Source organism: Procambarus clarkii, chromosome 83, assembly GCF_040958095.1.
Source record: "Procambarus clarkii isolate CNS0578487 chromosome 83, FALCON_Pclarkii_2.0, whole genome shotgun sequence".
NCBI lineage: Eukaryota > Metazoa > Arthropoda > Malacostraca > Decapoda > Cambaridae > Procambarus > Procambarus clarkii.
Genome location: NC_091232.1, coordinates 10,916,221 through 10,943,720, shown reverse-complemented (window position 1 = coordinate 10,943,720; position 27,500 = coordinate 10,916,221). Strand labels below are relative to the sequence as shown.

The 27,500-nt window shown below is 45.9% G+C and overlaps 2 protein-coding genes across 5 annotated transcripts in view; both read left to right on the top strand.

Annotated features, from left to right (window-relative positions):
* LOC123768664 (acetylcholinesterase) overlaps positions 1-27,500 on the top strand; it is a 159,623-nt gene that overhangs the window by 93,936 nt on the left and 38,187 nt on the right. For 2 of the 4 annotated variants that reach the window (XM_045759329.2, XM_045759328.2), the window contains one exon: positions 12,431-12,537. The exons of the other annotated variants lie outside the window; for them this stretch is intronic. The gene's annotated coding sequence lies outside the window, so the exon portion shown is untranslated. The remainder of the gene's footprint in view (positions 1-12,430; positions 12,538-27,500) is intronic. 4 annotated transcript variants of the gene reach the window in all.
* Positions 4,679-10,801, top strand: LOC123768805 (putative proline-rich protein 21). The gene is made up of 2 exons (XM_045759591.2): positions 4,679-4,720; positions 9,803-10,801. Exons 1-2 carry the CDS (start codon positions 4,679-4,681, stop codon positions 10,799-10,801), a joined length of 1,041 nt encoding a protein of 346 aa, XP_045615547.2.

Sequence of the window (27,500 nt, the reverse complement as noted above, 5' to 3'; positions counted from 1 at the left end):
GTCATCGGTTGTTTACAGCAATGACTCCGGTCCTTTTTCCCTATCAAGTGTGTGTGTGTAAGGTTAGAGGTGGGTGTGGGATGTGGGGCAAGGGGAGGGTTGGAGGTGTGTTGGGGAAGATCTCAGGGTGTGAAGGAGCCTCCAGGGTGTGGGGAAGCCTCCAGGGTGTGTGGGGAAGCCTCCAGGGTGTGTGGAGAGCCTCCAGGGTGTGTGGAGAGCCTCCAGGGTGTGTGGAGGAGCCTCCAGGGTGTGTAGGGGAGCCCCAAAGGTGTGTGGAGGAGCCTCCAGGGTGTGTGGAGAGCCTCCAGGGTGTGTGGAGGAGCCTCCAGGGTGTGGGGGAAGCCTCCAGGGTGTGTGGAGGAGCCTCCAGGGTGTGGGGAAGCCTCCAGGGTGTGTGGAGGAGCCTCCAGGGTGTGGGGAAGCCTCCAGGGTGTGTGGAGAGCCTCCAGGGTGTGTGGAGAGCCTCCAGGGTGTGTGGAGAGCCTCCAGGGTGTGTGGAGAGCCTCCAGGGTGTGTGGAGAGCCTCCAGGGTGTGTGGAGGAGCCTCCAGGGTGTGTAGGGGAGCCCCAAAGGTGTGTGGGGGAGCCCCAAGGGTGTGTGGGGAACCTCCAGGATGTGGGGGAACCTCCAGGATGTGGGGGAACCTCCAGGATGTGGGGGAGTCTCCAGGGTGTGAGAGGGAGGAAAAGACCCGGCCAGATAAAGCGGGAACCTTTGTTAAGGAGAACTAACGACACCGTCCCGAAGAGTTAATTACCCGGCTAAACCACCCACCAGCTAATATCATTTCCCGGGAGGAGTCCCCGTCTCCCCCTCCCCTTCCCCCTTCCCTTTCCCCCCGTCTTTGGGGGTCCGAAGTTCAAGTCACATATTCATATGTGGGCTGCAATACAGACAGAAAGTGAGCGAAGTTAGCCAATTACAGACTTGTGCAGGTGTGTGGCACAGTACTTGGTTTAAACGTGTTTGAACCAGACTTGCTTTTTGTTTGGACAAACTGTGAGAGAACGCCACGAATTTAGACGTTTATTAAATGGAAATAAAGATGTAAATGAGGAAATAAGACTTTAATCGTGAACATAAAGTCCTTAATAGTGTGTGTATAAAATAATTAAATATATATTATATATTATATATTATATATATATATATATATATATATATATATATATATATATATATATATATATATATATATATATATTCTATATATATATCTATATATATATGTATATATATAGAGCTACGAGAGCTTTAAGGGCTTCTCGACACCAACATTTCGGTCATCATGGTCGAAGATGCCGACGTAAGGATAGGGGAAGATAGACCCTCTGTTGACATAAGGGTTGGCACGTTCTTGCCCGTGTGTTGACCTTTGTACACGCTGAAAGGGAAAATAGCGCGCCCAACCCCTTAGCCAGAGACGGGACGAGGGGAGGATAACATGATAGAAAGAAGGGGAGATAGAAGAGGGGGAGGGAAAGAAAGGAGATGGGAGGGAAAGAAGAGGGAAACTAAGGAGATAGTAGAGGGGAGGGAGAGGATACTTTGTAGTGTTCATTTTCTTTCTCATGTTGTTCTTCTTATATCCTTGTTCATCTAGTTCTTGCTCTTTATTTTTTCCTTTTGTTATGATGTTCATACGCAAGCGCTTGAATGTATTTACTATTTGTGCCCACCTTTCTAACCGCCGGTTTTGTAATGTACTGACTACTGACCTATGTTTCTTTAGCATATCTCCTACGTATATTTCTCTCTCTCACACACACACACACATACACACACACACACACACACACACACACACACACACACACACACACACACACACACACATTGATGTGTGTGTGGAATGCATTAGGCAGTGATGTGGTGGAGGTTGACTCCATACACAGTTTCAAATGTAGATATGATACATCCCAGTAGGCTCAGGAATCTCTACATCAGTTGATTGACAGTTGAGAGGCGGGAACAAAGAGCCAGAGCTCAATTCCCGTAAGCACAATTAGTACATTCCCAGGATGCAGCCCGTGACAGCTGACTAACTCCCAGGTCCCTGTTTACCGTTAGGAGAAGCGAGGCGTAAGGGGAAAGAAACATAATTCGTTTCTCCCTCGACGGAAATCGAACCCGGGTCTTTTGGACTACAATTCTCCGAGTCCCAAACTCTGGTCAGTTCATACAGCCAGTTTTATTCCTTATTCCGTTATGTTTCATTTTGAGACTATTAAGCTCGACACAACAATCTTGTTGGTCATTACACTTGCTCGGAGAGAGCGTATGTCAGGCCTCGGGCTGCTGTTAGGTCAGGTCTTATATGTTGAGGTTAAACAAATTCCTGGTTTGTCCGAATTCACTAACACAAAAGCCAACTTTCAGGTGGTCCGTCACTACCTATTGGTACTCTCGTCTAAACAGTTACTATAAGTACCCTTATATGAAGGATGGGCTGTAATAATTACGTAATTAACGAGCGTATCTGAGCCTCCCGCCGGATTATTACCCATCCGGAAATTACCACTCCCGCTGGGAGAATTTACTCCAAGTCGACGATCGTCGTGACTTCCTGATGTCGCTAATAGTTTGTTCCTTCCTTGGTCGACTGGCAGCGGAGGCCGTTCCGTGTACCGTGTGTGTGTTTACCACGACCTCTCTCTCGTCTCTAATGTTGCTATAAACACTATATTGCGAAGAGTAAGTCACGAGGACGCGGGTGAGAGCCAAGCACCAAACACCACACACATGAGAAAGAGGGTAAATGAGACAAATGTATGTGAATGCATGTATGTGTGTATATATGTATGTGTATGTGTGTGTGTATGTATATGTATGGGTATAAAGCAAATATGGAAGCTGATCAGAATTACATTTCACCTTTGTGAATGTACATTAATGACACTATGTAAAAGACACATCTAATACTTTATGTAGGGCGTACGTAAATCTGTGTATCTTTGTATTTACGTATGTAGGTTAGCTTAGCATTTTAAAAGCACCGAATCACCTTCTGTGGTTGAGTGTTCAATAAACCCTTGAACTGTATGTTTAACACTTCTCTAACCCTGTCCATGGAGGACAGAAGAAAATGTATATATGCTGGTTAGCATTGTAAATGTGTGGCCACGTCTGTGGTAGAAAATAATAAAAAAAAAAAAATAAAAAAAAAAAAAAAAAAAAAAAACATGAGAAAGGAAAGTGTCGATATTACAATCGACTTGAGAATGGTCCAGGACGGACCGAAACGTCGTCATCCATTCACTTTTTACCGTTTAGTTTGGTCAACATATTTCAGCCACGTTATTGTGACTCCTCGTGTGCAAAGTGTCGATGTTTCGGCTCCTCCTGGAGCCTTATTAAATTGAAACAGACTAATAAGAGGCAAGAAAAGCAATATATGGCAAGGAAGTAGATGTCTTGAGAACCATGAAGTAAAGTATGAAAATAGGAGGTAAACAAAGCTCCCTAGATGAAAGGAAAAAGTAAACAAGTAAAGAAGGAATGCAGCATAAACACGAAAATCAAATAAAAGAGGAAAAAAGAGAACCAAACTAATAAAAAAGTGAAAAAAAAACATAATAACTTAAGCAAATAGACTCCACCCTTTCCCCCAATCACTCCCAAGTCGCAGTCAACAATACCGATACCAGTGATTTACATCTTGTAATATGTAAATTACACATTACAATACCGGCCCATGATTTACATGTACGAGCGACTCCTTCAATTACTTCAACCTCTACTGCCTGCCTGAGCAGCTCTCACAACATAGCTGAGGAAATTACACACAGAAAACACAAGTGCGTGATGCATCAAATGAACAAATCCACAGGTTCGAACGCAGGTTCGAATCCTCGTCACGGCCCTTGTGGATTTGTTCATAGCTGAGGAAATATTGTAGAAAAACCACTCCATCACCCAGTAAGGTTTTTCATTGTCAATAACCACCCAAAATTCAGAGAAACTCGCATCGATACATCTTTCGTTAACTAAGAATATTATCCCATGTTAATTATTTATCCAAGGACACAACCTCGCGTTGTTCACGAGGATAAAATAGCTTTGTGTTTATGGGTAAATTATACGCACTAAACTCCTTACAACAGATTGGTCTGGCGGGTTCGATTCCCGGGAAGTGTGAGACGTTTGGGAACGTTTCTTTACGTCAGATACCTCTGTTCATCAGTGAGTGTATATAGGTACCTAGAGCTACGTCAGCTGGAGCACGTCCAGCTGGAGCACGTCCAGCTGGGCCACGTCCAGCTGGTGCACGTCCAGCTGGTGCACGTCCAGCTGGTGCACGTCCAGCTGGTGCACGTCCAGCTGGAGCACGTCCAGCTGCAGGCGTCATATAATAATGCGTGAACGCTAAGCCCCATGCACACTACATGCGTTATTAATAAGCAAACTTAACTGGATTTGATATGCAAATATCACACTGAACAAATAGTGTGAAAATATCACACTATTACCGTATTGTTACAATCTATCTTTTAAATCAAAGATAACCTAAGTGCTGTCAAGTTAAAGTTACAATCTTAATGCTTTTACTAGACACGTGTCATTATTTTCTGCTGATAGCATCAATATGGGTCTGCTTAAATGTTTACATTTTATGATTATAGACTTAGGTAAAATTACTGACTTTCCCAAACATGTTAAGACACATTTTGCAATCATAATGAAGGCCCTTGGTGTAATGGATGTCAATTCTGATATCATGGTAAGGTTCCGTTTTATGCGTCTTTCTCGGATAGCGAGGAACACGCAGTCTGATGTCTCTGATAAAGGACGATGTGTTCCTTGATGCTTATTCGTACACAGAAGGGAATTATGCGTGTCAAGAGTGACAGAGAAATAATTCTTAGTCGACGAGCGGCGTGACTTCCCTGATGTTGCTAATAGTTTGTTCCTTCCTTGGACGACTGGGAAAGGAGGGAGGGGGGTGGATTTGAAGACGTTTAGGCTTGTGCAGGCGATGAGTCACAATAACGTGGCTAAAGTATGTTGACCAGACCACACACTAGAAGGTGAAGGGACGACGACGTTTCGGTCCGTCCTGAACCATTCTCAAGTCGATTGTGAATGGTCCAGGGAATGGTCGACTTGAGAATGGTTCAGGACGGACCGAAACGTCGTCGTCCCTTCACCTTCCAGTGTGTGGTCTGGTCAACACGTTTAGGCTTTCCCATTCTGAGCTTGCACTCAGATTGTTCATATTTCTTGTGTCAACAGAGCTTTGAATAATTGTAAACTGAGCTTTAAGTCAATCTACAACGAGTGAGATGACTTATAAGCAAATCACATAATACCAAAGATACTTATAAACCCCCTCACGTTTATTTTTCAAGGTCGAGCTTAAGTGTAATTAACCTCATCTCTGTCTAAACCCGTCCGGGTTCTCCCCCTCTCTCCTAGTCTCATTCTCTGCCTCACCTTCCCTCTCTCCTTGTCTACCTTTTTCCACCCCCTCTCAAAATATCGGTTGAGCGAGGCTGGGTGTATTTTTGGAGGCAGTGACCAAAGGATTTATAAAGTCTTTCTCAGAGCACCAACACTTAGCGGGCGGCGATCATGGTGCCTCCCCACCACCTTGGAGGGGGGAGAGGAGACTGAGGTAGGGAGAGAGAGAGAGAGAGAGAGAGAGAGAGAGAGAGAGAGAGAGAGAGAGAGAGAGAGAGAGAGAGAGAGAGAGAGAGAGAGAGAGAGAGAGAGAAAGACAACAATGCTGTCCTGTTAATGCAAGCAGCCACCCACACCCTTCTTTCTTACATGGGTATAACATTATTTATTTTACATCTGATATTTTGCTCTATATAGCGAGGTGTGACCGAGTGTTGGGGGCACTGTGGGGTGAGTTGTTAATAGACAGCAATCATCCACACAACAATCATCCACGGGTCTTTCGATCCGTCCAAGACGGATCGAAAGGTTGTCACTTTCCTTGAAGGGAATAAAGGGCGAGAGATTGGGAGAGATGGAGGAAAAATGGCAAAGAGGGAAAATGGGAGGGAGATAGACTGGGAGGCACGAAAACAATGAAAATGAGAGGGTGAAATTGGGAACTATCAGGGGAAAGCGTCAATCCATTACGAATATATAGCACTTAGAAGGGGTCAGGATAAGGATATGAGATGGGACGGGTGAAAAAGGAATGGTGCTCAACCACTTGGACGGTCGAGGGATTGAACGCCGACCTGCATGAAGCGAGACCATCGCTCTACCGTCCAGGTCAAATCACAGTACACATCCTTCACACCCACAATGAAGCCGTCTTGTGTAAAACGAAAGGCAGAACATGAAAAGAATAAGAGAACGGGTGAATAGGAAATAGAAGATTAGGAGGCATGGAGGGAGAAAGAGAGAGAGTGAGGGAGAGAGATAAACAGACCCGGGCACCGCCGAGTACACCTATCTGGTTATAATATGCAAATAACCCAACCTACACAGGCGATATAATGAAAGTAACGGAGTTTGGGATCATCCAAGACCGTTATCAAGCCGCGACCTCGTAATTATAATGATTAATGACAACGCGGACAAAAAGAGGACAAATCTCAAATAAGAAACAGTTGAATTAAGGGATACGGTGGGGAGTAATTTTTTTTAACTTAAATGTCCCTTAATGGGACAGATTAAGACTTGACACGGAAACTATTTCACCGCTGCCGAGTTCTTGATGACTCGTAAATATATCTAAAAGTGTCTACGACTAAAACTTTTACGCTTTTACGACTAAAAGTGTTTTACACTTTTTACACTTTTACGACTAAAAGTGTCTACGACTAAGATAACTAAAAAAAAGTGCTAACTACGACTAAGCCACCACGCTCATTCCCCAAAGTTTTTCCCCTCAACCGTTGAAACAGAACAAACAGAGCGTGCGAGATGGTGTTCGAAACGCGCTGATATGAAGTTAATGTCAATCTGATTGGTCACTCAAACGGCGACGCAGTGCAGATGAGATCCCATGGTTGGTTAATCAGGTTGTGACGCAATGCAGGTGGAGCCGCCTGGTTGGCTAGGGTAATGACAGCGTCAAGGACTGCAGCAATAGCGTCATCGATCTGGTGACGAAGCTCACCTTTACTCTGGAGGCAAAAACAGTTTTATCTAATCTTCATCTCACCGTCTCCAGTGAGTGCCTAACTCTTATCATCACCGCCTCTTATGACAGGCGGCGATAAGAGATTATATATATATATATATTAATACACACATGCACACACATATTATATATATATATATATATATGTATATATATATATATATATATATATATATATATATATATATATATATATATATATATATATATATATATACACACACACACACACACACACTCAGGGTGGGTAAGTGATCTTCTCGCCGGTAGGAGTTCTCGGTATTCCAGCCAATAATAAAAACAAATTGTATTTTAGCCGGCCTATTCAGCAAGCAGCTGGTCACTTTGTCAAGTGTGGTTGCCAGGATATTTCCTGAAGGAGCTTCTGGTTAAGATGTGAGTGGCTGACCCCAGCGAAGGTCTGTGATTATGTTGTTGGTGCCTGTTGGCTCACCAAGTGCAAGAGTCATCCCCCATTGTGCAGCGTTTCCTAACCTCTTGTCACCCTGTTTAGTCGCTTGAGTTTCCATTACTTATGTTATTTACATGTATTACATCTTTCCTTTCGTGGGGGCGTTTGTCTGTGTGTCTATATAGCCGCCAGAGGGAGGGGGTACACAGCTGGCTCAGAGAGCTGGTATTCTCATCAAAGTGAGGACCGCCTGCAGCTACTCTTGTGGTTAACTCCTTTAACATAGAGCAGCAGTATAGCGGGTTTACAAGGCTGACTAAACCCTTGTGTCGTACTCCGCTGCTTGTGTAAACATTTCACCGAACGGAAAATGATTTAAGTATGTTTGGATGGCTGCAAGATTTTGTATTTATATTATTTGACGTTTGAATATTTGTTTATTTTAGAAATTGGTGATAGATTGCCTCCTTGTTTTTGTTCCTTTACCAGTGAGGTGCTGACAAGTGTATGTGAGTAGTGAAGAATGTGAAGGACATCTATGTCAGCTTGAGCACATTTGTCACTTTACTACGGGCAAGGTCAGGCTGGAGGGACGGACGGCTGTACAATGAGGTGTTATAAACCATGATTCCAACTCAAGGTCACAAAAATTTATGTATTTAAGCAAGCACACGTATCTTGTTATTGTGAAGTAACTCGTGGCACCGTGTCGCCATAATGAACGTAAACACTTTATGGGATTATAGACAGTAAGTGCCACAAATATCACACACACACAGTGTGTGTGTTACGGTTGAGAGGCGGGACCAAAGAGCCAGAGCTCAACCTCCGCAAGCACAACTAGGTGAGTACACACACAACAGGGACCGGGGTTCAATCTCCGCACCCGGCGGAGACAGATGGGCAGAGTTTCCTTAATCCTGATGCCTCTGTTACCTAGCTGCAAATAGGTACCTGGGAGTTAGACAGCTGCTACGGGCTGCTTCCTGTGTGTGTGTGTAGGAAAAACAAATTAGTAGTTAGTAACAGTTGACTGTGACTGTTGAGAGACGGGCCGAAAAAGCAGAGCTCAACCCCCGTAAGCACAAATAGGTGAATACACACACACACACACACACACACACACACAAAACCCTCCATACTGATTCACACATCTCACCCTCCCCACTCCTGACATCTCGTATGCACCCTCCAACAGCGTCCCACTACCCATCTCTCACCACCTACACTCACTATAAACATCATCTACTTTCGTCTCCACCCTAACACCCACAACTCTTTCCACAGGGACTAACACTTTCTCTACCATCACTCCCACACCCTTACTCCACACACCACCCACTTCCTGTTCCTTCCCTTTCCTTCTCGAGTCATAACCGTCACTCCTCTACTTCAAGGTTTCCCTTCCACCCTTTGGGGTGCTCAACTCAGTATAGCCTGCATTTTCCCCTTGGGGCTGCCTCACTTTCCCACACATTTTCCTGCTTCTTGCACACACACACACACCCAAAATAAATAATTCCCAGCTTTCTCCCACCCCCCAAAAACAACATCCAGTTCTTCTATTCCCCGAAACCACCAGCACACCTCTACAACGTGAATCGTTCAGAAACTACCCTCTCTAGACTCTTCATCCATAAGAACCACCAACTGAATGATTCCCAAGAGCCAACAATAACAATAATAATGTCTATACAGAGAGCTTCAAAGTCCTGTACACAAATGCGGAGGGAATAGCGACCAAGACTGTTGAACTGGATATCAATAAAGTCACGCGCAAGATGATGAAAATGGGAAGAAGGGCGCCATGATTCCAGCAGGAATACAATAAAATGTAAATAAAAAGTAAAAATAATAAAATACCACTCCCCAAAAAAAAGACATAACATCAAATATATCAGATAAGGAACACACAATTAAGGTAATGTCATCAGGGACTGCAGGGACCAAGGAGCCGAAGTTCAACCCCCTGGTTCGCAATTACGTGAGAACAATTAGATAAGTAACAGGTCCCGCCAGGTACTTATAAGAGTGATGACACTTGCACTCGCTCCAGTGTCATCACCTGTACTCACCACTCGAGTACCAGGTAGATTCACTCAGGCCTCACCACTCAGGACTCACCACTCAGGACTCACCACTCGGGACCCACCACTCGGGACCCACCACTCGGGACCCACCACTCGGGACCCACCACTCGGGACCCACCACTCGGGACCCACCACTCGGGACCCACCACTCGGGACCCACCACTCAGGACCCACGACTCAGGACCCACGACTCAGGACCCACGACTCAGGACCCACGACTCAGGACCCACGACTCAGGACCCACGACTCAGCACCCACCACTCAGCACCCACCACTCAGGACCCACCACTCAGGAGCCACCACTCAGGAGCCACCACTCAGGAGCCACCACTCAGGAGCCACCACTCAGGACCCACCACTCAGGAGCCACCACTCAGGAGCCACCACTCAGGAGCCACCACTCAGGAGCCACCACTCAGGAGCCACCACTCAGGAGCCACCACTCAGGACCCACCACTCAGGACCCACCACTCAGGAGCCACCACTCAGGAGCCACCACTCAGGAGCCACCACTCAGGAGCCACCACTCAGGAGCCACCACTCAGGAGCCACCACTCAGGAGCCACCACTCAGGAGCCACCACTCAGGACCCACCACTCAGGACCCACCACTCAGGACCCACCACTCAGGACCCACCACTCAGGACCCACCACTCAGGACCCACCACTCAGGACCCACCACTCAGCACCCACCACTCAGCACCCACCACTCAGGACCCACCACTCAGGAGCCACCACTCAGGAGCCACCACTCAGGAGCCACCACTCAGGAGCCACCACTCAGGAGCCACCACTCAGGAGCCACCACTCAGGAGCCACCACTCAGGACCCACCACTCAGGACCCACCACTCAGGACCCACCACTCAGGAGCCACCACTCAGGAGCCACCACTCAGGACCCACCACTCAGGACCCACCACTCAGGACCCACCACTCAGGACCCACCACTCAGGACCCACCACTCAGGAGCCACCACTCAGGAGCCACCACTCAGGAGCCACCACTCAGGACCCACCACTCAGGACCCACCACTCAGGAGCCACCACTCAGGAGCCACCACTCAGGAGCCACCACTCAGGAGCCACCACTCAGGAGCCACCACTCAGGAGCCACCACTCAGGACCCACCACTCAGGACCCACCACTCAGGACCCACCACTCAGGACCCACCAGGTCCTCGTGACCAAATACATTAAGGGCAACAACTTCATATATCGTGCGAGGGGGCCGGGATAATATCTCATATATTATAGCGTAATTTTTAAATATTTCTTAGTGGTTATAATAGGCACGATATGGCGGAGACGAACGATGACGTGAATGGCTGAAGGCGTGAGCCAGGAATTTAGGCACTCGGGTAACATTGACCTGCGGGCCCCAGAGGTCACGCGGGCCATCAATTTTAGCGGCCATGGCCCTATAGTGCCTCTCTGGCACTCCTCGTGGAGCCATGGCCCTATAGTGCCTGTCTGGCACTCCTCGTGGAGCCATGGCCCTATAGTGCCTCTCTGGCACTCCTCGTGGGGGCCATGGACCTATAGTGCCTGTCTGGCACTCCTCGTGGAGCTATGGCCCTATAGTGCCTCTCTGGCACTCCTCGTGGGGGCCATGGCCCTATAGTGCCTCTCTGGCACTCCTCGTGGAGCCACGGCCCTATAGTGCCTCTCTGGCACTCCTCGTGGATCCATGGCCCTATAGTGCCTCTCTGGCACTCCTCGTGGAGCCATGGCCCTGTAGTGCCTGCTTTACACGCCTAAATTAGGCGATTGGTATGATAGTGAAAGCTGGAAGAGTGACATGGTGTGAAAGTGAGATGTGGCTGTGAAAGTGAACCTTGTGAGAATAGTGGGCTCGATATTGAGATTTGGAAGTGCGTTATACGATACTGAGGCGGGCGAGAGTGAGGCGCCCGAGTCCTCTTAATTTCTAAACTCCAAAAACCACGTATCCCATAACACAAAATTTGTAACTTGCTATTAGGCCTTGGGATGGGACAGGGGGGGGGGGGGGAAGAGGAATGGTGCCTAGCCACTTGAACTGGACGGTAGAGTGATAAGTCTCCATTCTGACAGGTTCGCGTTGAAACCCCCCCCCCCCCCATTTCCGACCTTCCAAGTGGATGGGCAGCATTCCATTTTGTCCGGTCTATATCTCAATGGTTATTCCCTCCTTCCTTCCACGGGCTCTATATAGAGTCACCTGATTACCTCGCCTCTCTCACTCTGTCATAAGACTTAAATGACACTCATCTGCTTATGCCATCTATCATCTATGCCATCTATCTAACGCCATCTATCTGCTGCCTTAGCTCTCCTCAACCCTTCCTTGGAACCGCAAATAACAAGTACATGAATTGTTATTCAACTCGATTCAAGTAGACGGAATAAATGATGAAAATGTCAAACAACAGAGAGATAAGAGTTAACAGATAGCCAAGAGTTAGCACAAGCACCGCTCCTGTGCTTGTTTTATGGAGACTGACACCGGCCACTTAATTGTCACTCCGTAACAAATCCAACCTCCTAACCTAAGAAAAAACAAACGCAAGCAATGCTCGTTACCCACTTATAGTCTGATGTATAGAAAACGCGAATATTTGCGAGTTGCTACTTTTCATAGCAAATTACATTTGTAACGTTGGTAAATCGTAACGTGAAAAATATGACCTTGAGGTGAGAAGATGGGTTGGTTGGAACGCTGGCCTTGTACTTCCTGGGTGAGGGTTCGACTCTTTGACATACCAGATGAATGATATATGTATATGTCTGGCCCCCAGGACATGCTAGACAGAGTAAGAGTAAAGAGTTTGTGTCTCTTCCTCCCAGGTGACCAGGAGAGGACGGATAGAGGTAAATGAACAGAGGTGGTCGAGCACTCGCTTTTGCAGCAGCCTGCACTATCCCCGTCCTCTGCTAGCCCACACACCCGCACGGTGAGTCCTGCCAGGTGCTGAAGCAGGGAGAGGGAGAGAGGGAGAGAGAGATTCTGTCTCTCTCTCTCTCTTTCTCTGTCATGGTGGCTTCAAAGTAATATAATTATGATTCATACGATCCTGTTCTCATCTTACAAATGTCAACAAAAATCACAAGACTTTTGACAGAATGGACCGTGTGTGTATTCACCTAGTTGTATTTACCTAGTTGTGTTTGCGGGGGTTGAGCTTTGCTCTTTCGGCCCGCCTCTCAACTGTCAATTAACTGTTTCTAACTACTACTACTACTACTATTTTTTTTCTCCACACCACACACACACACACATACACACACACACCAGGCAGCAGCCCGTGACAGCTGACTAACTCCCAGGTACCTATTTACGACTAGGTAACAAGGGCATTCACGGTGAAAGAAACTTTGCCCATTTGTTTCTGCCTCGTGCGGGAATCGAACCCGCGCCACAGAATTACGAGTCCTGCGCGCTATCCACCAGGCTACGAGGCCCCATCCACCAGGCCCTACGAGGCCTATGTGTGTGTGTGTGTGTGTGTGTGTGTGTGTGTGTGTGTGTGTGTGTGTGTGTGTGTGTGTGTGTGTGTGTGCGCGCGCGTGTGTATAGTTGCGAGTACAAGTGAGTGTATCATAGAATATCGTGTTACTGTCCAACGCTCAAGATCTCCTTTAACCTTAAATTCGACGCTGAACTATTAACAACAGCCAAACTACATCACCTTAACTTTACCCTATTAATATTACGACCCTTTCAAAGCTTCCCCTTCCACCACTACCCCTTAAAATTTCTTTTAAATCTATCAGAAACTGAATCAATCTCTATTTAAACTTCAGTCAATTTCCCCCAAGGCCTGTGTAAGGCTTGTCCTAAGATAAGTAATTTTCCGCCGAAAGTTCAGTAATTTTCCGAGTTAAGTCTCTTTTCGATATATTGGTCGACGCTAAGTCGTTTGTTTTACCTCTGGAATGGGGGGGAAGGGGGCATAGGTAAGAGTGAGGCAATGGAACAGGGAAAGAGAGCAATGGGAAAGTAACCAATGGAGGGGATTAGAAAGCACAGGGGAGACACTAGAGAGGATCCAGGATGATGTAAGAATGGACGCATCGTCTAAGTTGTTCTAATACATTAACAGCTGTACGTTTAGGAAATATCCCGACCCACACTTGAAAAAACCCCATCAACATCTTCCACTCGCCAATATATCCATCTTCTCCTCATTAAAACATTCAACGCCTAATGGTGGTAAATGTGTGTGGACACGCCAAGGTCATGCAGGCCCTGGCTGTCCGGGTTCGAATCCTTCAGGGGTCAAGAGTTGTCTGATAATATATATACATACATATAAGCGTCAATTAGATTTGGTTTTAATAACTGTATTACCTTGTACCTTAGTTAAATAAACTCTGTAAACTTATATGTTTTGTTTATTATTTTAAAACGAGTAATTTAAAATGTTTATTAACAAAATCTAATATTAAAATCCACGCACAAATAACTGTGCGGAGTTCGGGATAAAAATATAAAGAAAAAACTCAAGTTTTAAAGAGGAGGCAACGATGTAGCGAGGTGGACCCAGTACCCCCACTACCACCACCAGTACCCCCACTACCACCACCTGCACCACCAGTACCCCCACTACCACCACCAGTACCCCCACTACCACCACCAGTACCCCCACTACCACCACCAGTACCCCCACTACCACCACCTGCACCACCAGTACCCCCACTACCACCACCAGTACCCCCACTACCACCACCAGTACCCCCACTACCACCACCAGTACCCCCACTACCACCACCTGCACCACCAGTACCCCCACTTCCACCACCAGTACCCCCACTACCACCACCAGTACCCCCACTACCTGTATCACCAGTACCACCACCTGCACCACCAGTACCCCCACTACCACCACCTGCACCACCACTACCACAACCTGCACCACCAGTACCCCCACTACCACCACCTGCACCACCTGCACCACCACTACCACAACCTGCACCACCAGTACCCCCACTACCTGTATCACCAGTACCACCACCTGCACCACCAGTACCCCCACTACCACCACCTGCACCACCACTACCACAACCTGCACCACCAGTACCCCCACTACCACCACCTGCACCACCTGCACCACCACTACCACAACCTGCACCACCAGTACCCCCACTACCACCACCTGCACCACCACTACCACCACCTGCACCACCAGTACCCCCACCACCACCACCTGCACCACCACTACCACAACCTGCACCACCAGTACCCCCACTACCACCACCTGCACCACCAGTACCCCCACCACCACCACCTGCACCACCACTACCACAACCTGCACCACCAGTACCCCCACTACCACCACCTGCACCACCAGTACCCCCACCACCACCACCTGCACCACCACTACCACAACCTGCACCACCAGTACCCCCACTACCACCACCTGCACCACCAGTACCCCCACCACCACCACCTGCACCACCACTACCACAACCTGCACCACCAGTACCCCCACTACCACCACCTGCACCACCAGTACCCCCACCATCACCAGTACCACCCCTATTACCCGCCCCACCAATAGCAGCAGCACCACCTCCAGTACCACAACCACCACCACTAGTACCACCACCATCACTAGTACCACCAACACCACCACCACCAGTGAAGGCAGAGAGGGAGGAAAGCAACCTTGAAGAATCCGTCCACCACCCACGCTAACTGGTCCTATACAACTTTAACATGCAAAAGAGCGGCTGAGAGAGGGAAAAGATGTGGAGTGGGTGTAAGGGGGGGATGAGGGAGACGGGGAAGTGAATATAAGGAGATGAGGGGTAAATATTCACTCATCAATACCTGAAGGCCAGAGTGCCAATCAGAGATCAATCCCTGAGGTCCACATACAACCGGCCACAAGCCTTCTGTGGAACCATTTACATCCAATATTCACAATCAGAATGCCTACCAGTTAGCTAATAACTGCAAACTAATCACCAGTCTAATGTAGAATTGTGGAATTCATTAAGGAAAATTCTAACCTGTCTCGTCACTACACGGGAATTTTTTTTATGAACATCGTGAAAAATTCTTTTACTGCAATGTAGTATACGTCGCCTTATAGTGGTTTGGTTGGGACGGCGGCATCTCTTCTCAGGTCGGCGTTCGATCCCCGCTGGTTCTAAAGGTTTTGGACACCGTTCCGTCTCGCACGGAGTCATTTTCCAGCCCCTTGTCGTCATCTTTCTTTCTTGTGCTGTTTACCTATAATTAGTTTACATCTTCGACTGCAACGTCACAGAGTAAACTTTTGTTTACAGATCGTTCCTAAATGTTCCATCTCGCCTCCACCACTCTGAGCGAGACAAGTATTTAAGGACATTGCTTGGATTTAGCAGCGAGAACAGTATATGGTGAAGACATTGTCTGGAGGCTCTGGGGAGGCAGAAGTCCTCGCTGGACCTGTAATGAGAAATTACCAGTTCACAGTCGTAAGCTGGAACACTGGGCGCTTTCTGCCTCGACGGCAGAGTCATTATTGTCTCCTCCTCCTTCACAAGATGTCCCGGATGACCAGGGTTGGTGGGAGGAGAGAGAGAGAGAGAGAGAGAGAGAGAGAGAGAGAGAGAGAGAGAGAGAGAGAGAGAGAGAGAGAGAGAGAGAGAGAGAGAGAGAGAGAGAGAGAGTGAGACGAATGCTTCATCAGCCTTGGTCAGGTCTTTGACGTATATTAGGAAAGCAAAGTCCCAAGTACTGATGCTGGTGGAACTCTACTTGCTTCTTCTCTATGTTCAGATTTTTTCTCACTGTGATTTTTTGCTGCCTATTAGGTATTCTCTCTCCAGTTTCATTACTTTCCCTATTACTCAAAGTCTTTGTGGGGATCAGTGTTATTGGTTTTCTGGCAGTCAAGGACAATGCAATCTATTCACTTTTTTATATTTCCCTGCTTTATCTTAGTTATTCTGCAGTATAATTCTGATACGTAATGCCAATCTTTTCCCTCTCTTTATTTTGAAGTTTGTTCTCTCCATGTGTTATCTGAGCCCAATTATTTTGTCCATTTATTAACAGTGTACAAATGTCAGAGATTCTCGTCTAAGGCTTAATTTTTCATGCATGTCGCATTTATTAAATAATGACACTATATATTATCATTTTCAACTGCGTAGTTGCTCTTCAGTTACCAATAATGTGTTGTAGAGGTTTGTTAATGGCTTGTGGATCTCTGCTGCTTCTTGTAGGGTGTACTCACCTAATACTCACCTAGTTGTGTTTGCGGGGGTTGAGCTCTGGCTCTTTGGTCCCGCCTCTTAACTGTCAGTGTGTGTGTGTGTGTGTTCATTAATGGACTTACATATTGTGTTACATACAGTTAAACCCTCACAACGTCCTCCTTTTCCATACCTAACCCCTATTCTCAGTTTGTCTCCTCTCCCTTAATTCCTTCTTTCAGCCACTTTCCTACCCCCGTTTTATCTTCTCTCGTATAGTATATAGTATATATAGTATACCTTCCACACCCTCTATCCTAACTTCTCTTACTCCTGCTTCAATTCCTCGGTTCATTCCCCTATTCCTCTTCGTCAAGCTCTTTTTAACTTAATCTTTAGCCATTTTTCTTACTCTTATTACATCAAATTACTGCACCTATTTCATGGTTCAAACCGTGTTGTGGTGATTATAAAGTCTTTTTGTGAATGCAAATGTCCTGTGATAAATAAAATAACTGACTTAGAATTCAACTTTCCATGTCTGGGATAACTCAGTCACGCACTGAATACATTCACATGAATACTGTTATACTTCATGAGTCAAATATCAGTGTACTAACGAATTCGTGTAATTTGATAAGATAAATGCCCTTGGACAAGTGAAATTATGATGTGATAAAAACAAGGATTTTGGTATTATAATATTTTATATCAACCAACCAGATACCAAACTACTAATCATGTACTAAGCGTTACAAGCGGACAAACAAGCGACAAACAACCCTCCCTCCCTCCCCCCCAAAGCAAACAACTGCAGCTGAAGCAAACAAGAGCTTGCACCAACGCCCTGACGCCCCTGCACTCATTATCCCACTAATTACTACCCAAATATGTTTGCTTAATCTGCACAACCTCGGGTAATTGGGCTGTTATGCCGCCGGTTGTAACTAACACGAATGTGTAATCCTGAACGGAACAGGCGGATAGCGAGAGAAGAAAAACGGTACAATATGTTTTGGAACGAGAAGAGAATATTAACATTGCAAGATGAAAATGAATGATGGAGAGGGTGAGTGTAGAGAGGGGGGGGGGGGAGGTGTGTGAGGAGGGAGAGCGAGGGAAGGGTGTGAGGAGGAGCGTGTGAGGGTGAGTGGTGAGAGATGGAGAGGGTGTGAAGATGTTGTTTATTGTGATGAGAACATTGTGTAGTGAAGATAGTTACAGTGATGGAGCGGGGGGTGGGGGAGGGGGAGGATGGAGAATGTGTGTGAAGAGAGACGAAGATGAGGAGGGTATGGGGTAGGGGGGGGCGACCATGGCCTTCCCCCCATCTATTAAACTATAATGTGAATAAAATTGTCCAAAGAAACATATCAATATATGACATATAAATGACGATATATATAAATGGCATATATCAACAAATAAATATTTATTGAATTAAATAAATTCAATTGTATTAACTTGTCATGAACAATATCCCCACAGAAGCCAAGTAAATGTACTTCGTTTTGTTGATTTAGGTTTAGTGCAACTTGGAATTAATCTCTAGTTTCTTAAAATTTAAGACGTAGTGCCCGAGCGCCATTATTTCGGGGCAATATTTCATTGTAAACAGCCTCTGAGTCGAGGAGGTTCACGAGTTTACATTGGGCACGCAAAGATAGTCTACGAGTTCGGAAGATTCACAAGTTTACATCAGGCATCTGAAGAGTCTCCACAAGTGTAGGAAATTCAAGTTTTACATCACCCATGCAAACTGCCTCTACGAGCCCAGGAAATTCATGGGTTTACGTCAGACACGGTGAATCCGAAGCATTTATTACTAAAACCTGCTGCAAGGCCGAGGGAGCCGGTCGGCTGAGCGGACAGCACGCTGGACTTGTGATCCTGTGGTCCTGGGTTCGATCCCAGGCGCCGGCGAGAAACAATGGGCAGTTTCTTTCACCCTATGCCCCTGTTACCTAGCAGTAAAATAGGTACCTGGGTGTTAGTCAGCTGTCACGGGCTGCTTCCTGGGGGTGGAGGCCTGGTCGAGGACCGGGCCGCGGGGACACTAACAAAAAAAAAGCCCCGAAATCATCTCAAGATAACCTCAAGAAGGCAGGAAAAATTCCTACCGAGGTGTTAGCAATGTTTGTCGCACGAGTGAAGATGAACAAGAAAGGTCATCATTACGACAGTCAGAACCGTTATCTTCTTCTTGAGGTTATCTTGAGATGATTTCGGGGCTTTAGTGTTCCCGCGGCCCGGTCCTCGACCAGGCCTCCACCCCCAGGAAGCAGCCCGTGACAGCTGACTAACACCCAGGTACCTATTTTACTGCCAGGTAATAGGGGCATAGGGTGAAAGAAACTCTGCCCATTGTTTCGCCGGCGCCCGGGATCGAACCCGGGACCACAGGATCACAAGTCCAGTGTGCTGTCCGCTCGGCTCCCCGTACAGAAACACAGTTTATGAAGACTTAAAAATATTGAAACAAAAGTATCTGCGTGTGTGTGTGTGTGTGTGCGTGCGTCTGGGCGCGTGTGCGCGCGTGTGTGTGTGAAAGTTCTTAGGTAATAGGCACCTAAAATAGTTTTTAAAATACTTAGGGCTTATCACCGACCGGAGGTTCCCCCTCAATTAGTTTACAGCACGTGGAGGATAACTCTTGTAAACTTTACAGGTTTACCTTCCAATAATGAGTTTTTTGTACCATAAAAAAACTTGGAACACCAAGTTCCAGCTTGGTGTTCCTAATTTGATGTGTCGCTTCTGGTACATTTTCATGAACCCAAGCAGCTGTAGTCACGTATCACCAGACAATTACTTGGCTTGTATTTGTTCTCTGTCTCAATGCTAACCTGTTTATGTCTGGCATTCTAACTGGTTTTGTCTATTCTAATCTTTTTGTCTTTGTTCGAAGGAATGTTAGTTACTATAGAACGTGTGTGATTATATCTAGGCAGCATCCTCTCAACATTCAGTCACAGGGCAGTAACAGTTTGGGAGAACACTTAGACAAATGGGACCATCCGTGACGTATTATATCGTCCTGGAGAATAGAGACTACTTAAACGCGGTGATATTATCTCACTTAAACGGAATAAACAGTGTAAGTTTCTCTTGAACCAACGTTAAAACTTAAGAGTATTATAAATGGTATTATAATGACCATAATTAATGTTCATTTGAAGAATACAGTAAGATCAATAATTCTGGTGCAGGAAAGACTCAGTACATATGCAAGTGTATTATAACCAATTTTTCGGTTAACACCTATAACCTGTATCAAGATGTAAATATTATTTACAACACTTTGATACAGGTTGTAAGTTTCATCTGAAAATTTGGTTTTAATACACTTACACATGTATTGGGTCTTTCCTTCACCTTCATTCAAGCATTACGGTATTGTAGTAAGTTTCGAAATAAATACTTTTAGAGACAACTTGGCAACTTTCAGGTGCCTTATACCGGTTTTAAACTTGAGAACCATGGGGATTTTTACCATAGTTTACAGTATATGAAAATTTTTCATTGCGGTGAAACTGTTCTGTAAAAAAATAAGAGGGGAATCCTTAAAATTGAGTCACAACAACAAGGACCTTATCACGAAATACTTACGATCAAATATTAAACACGCCATTACAGTCCTATTTAAAGTAACCGAGAAAAAAGCAATTCAAAATGCCTCATTAAATCAGCATTTAATTAATCATCCAAACATAAGCGATACAGCGAAACTTTACATTATCTCCGTAAATGTGCAGGCCTAAACTTTGGCTCTAAAGACCACGATCTTTCCTGGCAACAAAACCGATTGACGGCCGAGTCCATTCCACTGAGCAGCATTAAACCAAGCACACAAAGCGAAATCCACTTGAAAGCTGTATTTTAAAGCGCAGAGCCAAAATATTCTCATTATACACACGTTAAATTTGAGAGTACAAATGGATCCCTTAAATTACTCCGAGTTTCGACATACGAGACTATGTCCAACGAGGAAGCTCAGAGTGCCCAAGAGACGCGATCTAGCCTCGAGTGCCCAAGAGACGCGATCTAGCCTCGGGTGCCCAACAGACGCGATCTAGCCTCGGGTGCCCAACAGACGCGATCTAGCCTCGGGTGCCCAACAGACGCGATCTGGCCCCGGGTGCCCAACAGACGCGATCTGGCCCCGGGTGCCCAACAGACGCGATCTAGCCCCGGGTGCCCAACAGACGCGATCTGGCCTCGGGTGCCCAACAGACGCGATCTGGCCCCGGGTGCCCAACAGACGCGATCTAGCCCCGGGTGCCCAACAGACGCGATCTGGCCCCGGGTGCTCAACAGACGCGATCTAGCCCCGGGTGCCCAACAGACGCGATCTGGCCTCGGGTGCCCAACAGACGCGATCTGGCCTCGGGTGCCCAACAGACGCGATCTGGCCTCGGGTGCCCAACAGACGCGATCTGGCCTCGGGTGCCCAACAGACGCGATCTGGCCTCGGGTGCCCAACAGACGCGATCTAGCCTCGGGTGTCCAACAGACGCGATCTAGCCTCGGCTGCCCAACAGACGCGATCTAGCCTCGGCTGCGCAACAGACGCGATCTAGCCCCGGGTGCCCAACAGACGCGATCTAGCCTCGGTTGCCCAACAGACGCGATCTAACCACGGGTGCCCAACAGACGCGATCTGGCCCCGGGTGCCCAACAGACGCGATCTAGCCTCGAGTGCCCAACAGACGCGATCTAGCGCCCGGGAGCCCTTTAAACCAGGTGGAACCCCTAGAGCCCTCTAACGCGCTTCTTTTGAGCACGGATGGTGATAAGCCCGAAATATGAGCCACATTTCCCACGAATTATCTCAGAGTATTGAAAACCCACAGCGTGATTAATGCATCATGGTCACTACGGCGCGTCACTTTCGGAAAAAGATAAATTATCCTGAAAATTCTTTTGAAACTATTTTGTTCCGTGGGGAAAATATTTGTGGGAAAAGCTACGATGTGTTTTAAGTATATATATTAAAATTAGAGTAAAAATGTAGTAATTTAGAGAGAAGTGTTCTGTATTAATTATATATTTAAAATAATTGTTCTTTAGGGAATATATAAGCTTAATTTTGCCGGAGGGAGGGAATTATCAGGGGGAAAGCGACAAGCTATAACGACTATATAGCACTGGGAAGGGGTCAGGATAAGGATTTGGGATGGGACGGGGGGAAAGGAATGGTGCCCAACCACTTGGACGGTCGGGGTATTGAACGCCGCCCTGCATGGAACGAGACCGTCGCTCTACCGTCCAGCCCAAGTGGTTGGACCTAATTTTGCCGGAAAGAATGGTTATTAGTGATGTGCGGGTACACGTGGTATAGTGCGGGTACACGTAACGGTGTGCGGGTACACGTAACGGTGTGCGGGTACACGTAACGGTGTGCGGGTACACGTAACGGTGTGCGGGTACACGTAAGGTTGTGTGGGTACACGTAAGGTTGTGCGGGTACACGTAAGGTTGTGCGGGTACACGTAAGGTTGTGCGGGTACACGTAACGATGCGCGGGTACACGTAAAGTTGTGTGGGTACACGTAACGTTGTGCGGGTACACGTAAGGTTGTGTGGGTACACGTAAGGTTGTGCGGGTACATGTAACGTTGTGCGGGTACATGTAAGGTTGTGCGGGTACACGTAAGGTTGTGCGGGTACATGTAACGTTGTGCGGGTACACGTAAGGTTGTGTGGGTACACGTAAGGTTGTGCGGGTACACACAACGTTGTGCGGGTACACGATAACACGCGTCCCCATCTCTAAAAGACAACTATGTAAACAGAAGGAAATATTTACCCACCTCAAAGGTGAAGTTCTGCCCCTTGAAGTGTCTTCAATGACTTACCTGAAATGACATGAAAACGAGTTAATAATTATTTACATCCTCTAGTGCAATGCCTCGATACATTTCCCTCCGCAGACGCCACAAGTATATTACAATCATACTTTTATCATTATGTAAACCGAATATGGTTTCCACAAGCATACCATCTCTACAAACCATGAAAATATTTCTCAAATAACGAATGATACTGTATGGCAGGTATTAAATGCCGACATATGTGCAGTGTATACATATACACACACACCTATAATATTATATATATATTATATATATATATTATATATATATATATATATATATATATATTATATATATATATATTATATATATATATTATATATATATATATTATATATATATATATATATATAATATATATATATATAATAATATATATATATAATATATATATATATAATATATATATATAATATATATTATATATTTTACATATACGCTTGGTTAACTAAGAGTGGCTTACTATTCATGAAGAGTGACAGCGCTGGGAACGCCATCACGAATGACCCTTAACTGTGGCCGGCAGTTGGCTCAGGGCTGTTAACACCATATACGATGTCAACCATGTATGGTGTTTCCTGTTATGGTTTATGGCATATTCCTCACACTTGTCACACTGTACATCGTCAAGTTCTGGGTAGAGAAGCCACGAGTACACCCCAGCACCCGCGCACGTGGGGTCGGCACCCGTCACAACACAACCCTCCACCACAGTGGTCGAGCCTTAATGATCTGACTGGCGAAATCTGTTCTCAAACAACCGGTCTTCAGGTTAGCCTCGTTAAGCGGCGGCCGCCCTCCAAGAAGTATTCATCAATTTTAATGTATTGCATATTAAAAATGGGCTTGTTTTCATATGTAAATACATATTATTTTGTATTACAGTTCTTTGTGTAGTTAGAATTATGGTAGGTGTTTAGGTTCTGTTGGCGATTATTTCTATTTGAAGGACGAGGGTGAAGCCTTTATAGAATTGTGGTTCGAGCAGAGGATGTGAGCGAAGCACTTTTTCCGGAAGTGTTCGGATGTCATCAGTTCTGAGTCGAGGGTAAACCGCTTTTCATTCATGAACAGGGTGATTGGCGGCTGGATTAACGAGCTTGGATCTTTGTATGCGAGGAAGGGCTGGTGGGTGAAGAACGTCATCAGTTGTGAATCGTGTGAAAGGTGTTTTTCATTCATAAGCAGGCGGGATTGGCGACTATATTAACGATCATTTGGACTTTATTGATGAGGACGGCCTGGTTTCATTAATAAGCAGAGGATTTGGCTACATTATTTGCGAGAACTTGGCTATTGCTTATGAGAAGGAGCTGCAAGAACACGATGTTATATTTGAAAACAAAAACTTTGATAACAATGTCAATGTTTAAATAATTGGTATGAATAAATAATTTGTTTAAATAACAATGTTTAAATAATTGGCAAGCTTAAAAAGGCACGTGAAACATCACACAATTCCTGCAAACACCGATATAGAACTATAGAGAAAACCGAACTAGAAAATATTGAGAGGTCGGTTAGTTACTGGAGTAACGTAATAAAGTGCAGAAAATTTGGTCCTGATATTAAACACTGAGACATGTGGTGAGACGAATCTAAGGCTCGGTATATATCCTTAAACATGCGAAAACACACAGGTGTTGAGATGCGTTCTGGACCACGTGTTCACCTTTCTAGAAATGTGTTGACATAAGCACTTACACCTGAGGCGAACAGGCACGCAAGCACAAACGCACGAGTGAGTGCAAACATGCACTCGCGTGGAATGTGTGTACGCTGCTATTTTTAACAAAGTACAAACACACTGCTATTTTAAGCACATGCCTACAGGTTCAAGCTAAATCGTATAAGAATAGCTTTTAAAGAAAATAAGCGAAGAATGTTTTTTAAAGAAAACGTACCCAGAATAGTTTTAAAGAAAACTTCCCAAAATGCAATTTTAAGGACAACATTCAAATAATTATTACCCAGACTAATTTGTAAGACAACGTACTCAGAATAATTTTTCAGAGAACACTTATTTTTAGATGGATTTGTAAATTAGATAAATTTAAGTTAGAATGAATTCCAAATGAAGGACTACGTGTTGCACTCTGCTAATCTATAATAAGAGTAATATAAACATAGCCACTATAGAACACTAGATGTATATAATGGATTCATAAGTAACAGCGAAACACAGACGTGTGGCATAGCTTTGTAATACGCTCAGGACCTGGAATCAGGATCTCCATTTTTTTCAGGAAATGGAGTGATTACACATGAGTGGCAGTAAAATTGTTCAAATAAAAGGCATTTCCTGACTGCAAGAGGCGTATATAAGCTCTCATCATATGGGTCATGGCCTTGAAGATCCTAAAAAGTTGGACTCTCCATGAGGCAAAGCTTGGGACATATGTTGCTGATGTAGACTTAGACTTCTGAAAACAGACTTCTCCTTGCAGTAAAGGATCGTAAGATACGGCACACAAGGGAGGGGCCGCGTGTCTATCGCAGGCAGGTATCGAGGGGTATCGAAGGCAATACCGCTCGCGGACATCTTGCAGTGAGGAGATAAACTCAAACTCGGAGAAGAATGAAAGGTTCCAGAGCTGGGCTTTATCCCTGCGTGATGCAAAGCGTCAAGACGACGAAGGGTTGACGGCGGGACACCCACGGTCCAGCTTTGACAGTACTAGTACCTGGTTGATACCTGGTTGATGGGGTTCTGGGAGTTCTTCTACTCCCCAAGCCCGGCCCGAGGTCAGGCTTGACTTGTGAGAGTTTGGTCCACCAGGCTGTTGCTTGGAGCGGCCCACAGGCCCACATACCCACCACAGCCCGGCTGGTCCGGCACTCCTTGGAGGAATAAATCTAGTTTCCTCTTGAAAATGTCCACGGTTGTTCCGGCAATATTTCTTATGCTTGCTGGGAGGACGTTGAACAACCGCGGACCTCTGATGTTTATACAGTGTTCTCTGATTGTGCCTATGGCACCTCTGCTCTTCACTGGTTCTATTCTACATTTTCTTCCATATCGTTCACTCCTGTACGTTGTTATTTTTCTGTGTAGATTTGAAGTAGATAGTGAAGAGTGTAAATAAAGCGCGTTTGTTTATCAGCTTCCCGGGAGGTGTTGACGGGACGTTTACGGCAAAAGGGGCTCGGAGCACTCAGTCCAGAGATAAAGAACAGGGGGAACGACTAGCTGTCAAAGACCAGCCCCAAGAGCATCATACTATCCTTACACACACTGGGGGACGGCATCCCGTAAAGCGACAGACAAGGACGGGACACGACTTACTGTCTTATGATAGTCATGGCGTCGCTTCCAACATAGAAAACGTGAAGCCATGCCGGGCAACACAGCCCATCTGTCCTTCACGTGCAGATGGGCTGTCTTCTTCCTTCCTAATTATTTATCTTCATTTCTCGCTGTTTCATGTTTGCTTCAACGTATCGGGCTTATGTTCTTCTTTATCTTCTTGTCTGTTTCTTGCTTCTCTCTTTTTTATCTCTCGCCAAGTTTTTATTTTAGAAATGTTACAGATCATGGAGAGGAATTTCTCTCATTTTCTGTTCTCTCTCTCTCTCTCTTTGCTATCCTACCCATTCGGTTTCCTTCTCTTTCCCTTCCTTCTGCCTCTCATAGTCTTTTATTCGTCTTTCTTGTTCTTTCTCATTCACCGTTTTTCTTGTCCCATTTACCATATTTTCCTCCTCTCGTCCTCTCTCATTTCTCCTCATCTCGTCCTTCTTCATTTGTATCTATCCCTATCTCTACACTTGTCACCTCCCTGACTTTCCCACTCTTCCTCTCACCCCCCTCTCATAACCCCTTTATTATTGTTCTGCGCCTGTTCTCGTTTTCCTCTTCCTTCCCCTCTTTCCTCTCCTGTCCCTTAACTTCCCCCCTTTCCCCCTCCTCACTCTATGCCTAACACTATTAACTAGTCAACTGGCTGTAGTTCAGACACAGTTCACAGACTGTGTGAATAACACGGACCTTATCTCGTAACCCCTTTGCTTGTTAATACAGATATTTCTGTATATTTCTACACCTGTTAATACAGATATTTCTCTTAAACAAGGTGGGTGAAGGGGGACTTAACCCTCCACCTGTAGGGAGCCGGTCGGCCGAGCGGACAGCACGCTGGACTTGTGATCCTGTGGTCCCGGGTTCGATCCCGGGCGCCGGCGAGAAACAATGGGCAGAGTTTCTTTCACCCTATGCCCCTGTTACCTAGCAGTAAATAGGTACCTAGGTGTTAGTCAGCCGTCACGGGCTGCTTCCTGGGGGTGGACGCCTGGTCGAGGACCGGGCCGGGGGGACACTAAAGCCCCAAAATAATCTCACGATAACCTCAAGATAACCTGTCCTTGAGGGAGAGCGTGAGCAGCCTCCTGCTCTCCAAGGATGCTCCGGTGATTAGCATCTTCCTCTACGTCGTCTCCAGGGTTGACCTGACGATTATTATGCTTCTCCTCCTCTCCATCTTCATCTCGTGGGGTAATGGGGTAAGGAGACCCTTCCTCCTACTCCTCTCCGAGGGGTGAAGATGGGAAGAGGGTGGGGGGGGGGGAAGTTAAGTTTGACAGCCTAACTTTGCCGGTATAGGAAGATGATTATGTGGCAATTGAGTCTCTGAGACATTAATTAGCCTCCCTCATTCTAACTTTCTCATCAGTTACCAGCGTTGTTGACGAGGTCTAAGATGTGGGCAACCGACCCACGCCCTCCCCATCCTCCTCCTCCTCCTCCTCCTTCCACTTTTTGTAACCTCCTACAAGGAGGTCATATATAATCTTCGTCTATATTGTTATATATAGTCTTCGTGACCTAAATTAAAATTATACAAAAATAGACTAAA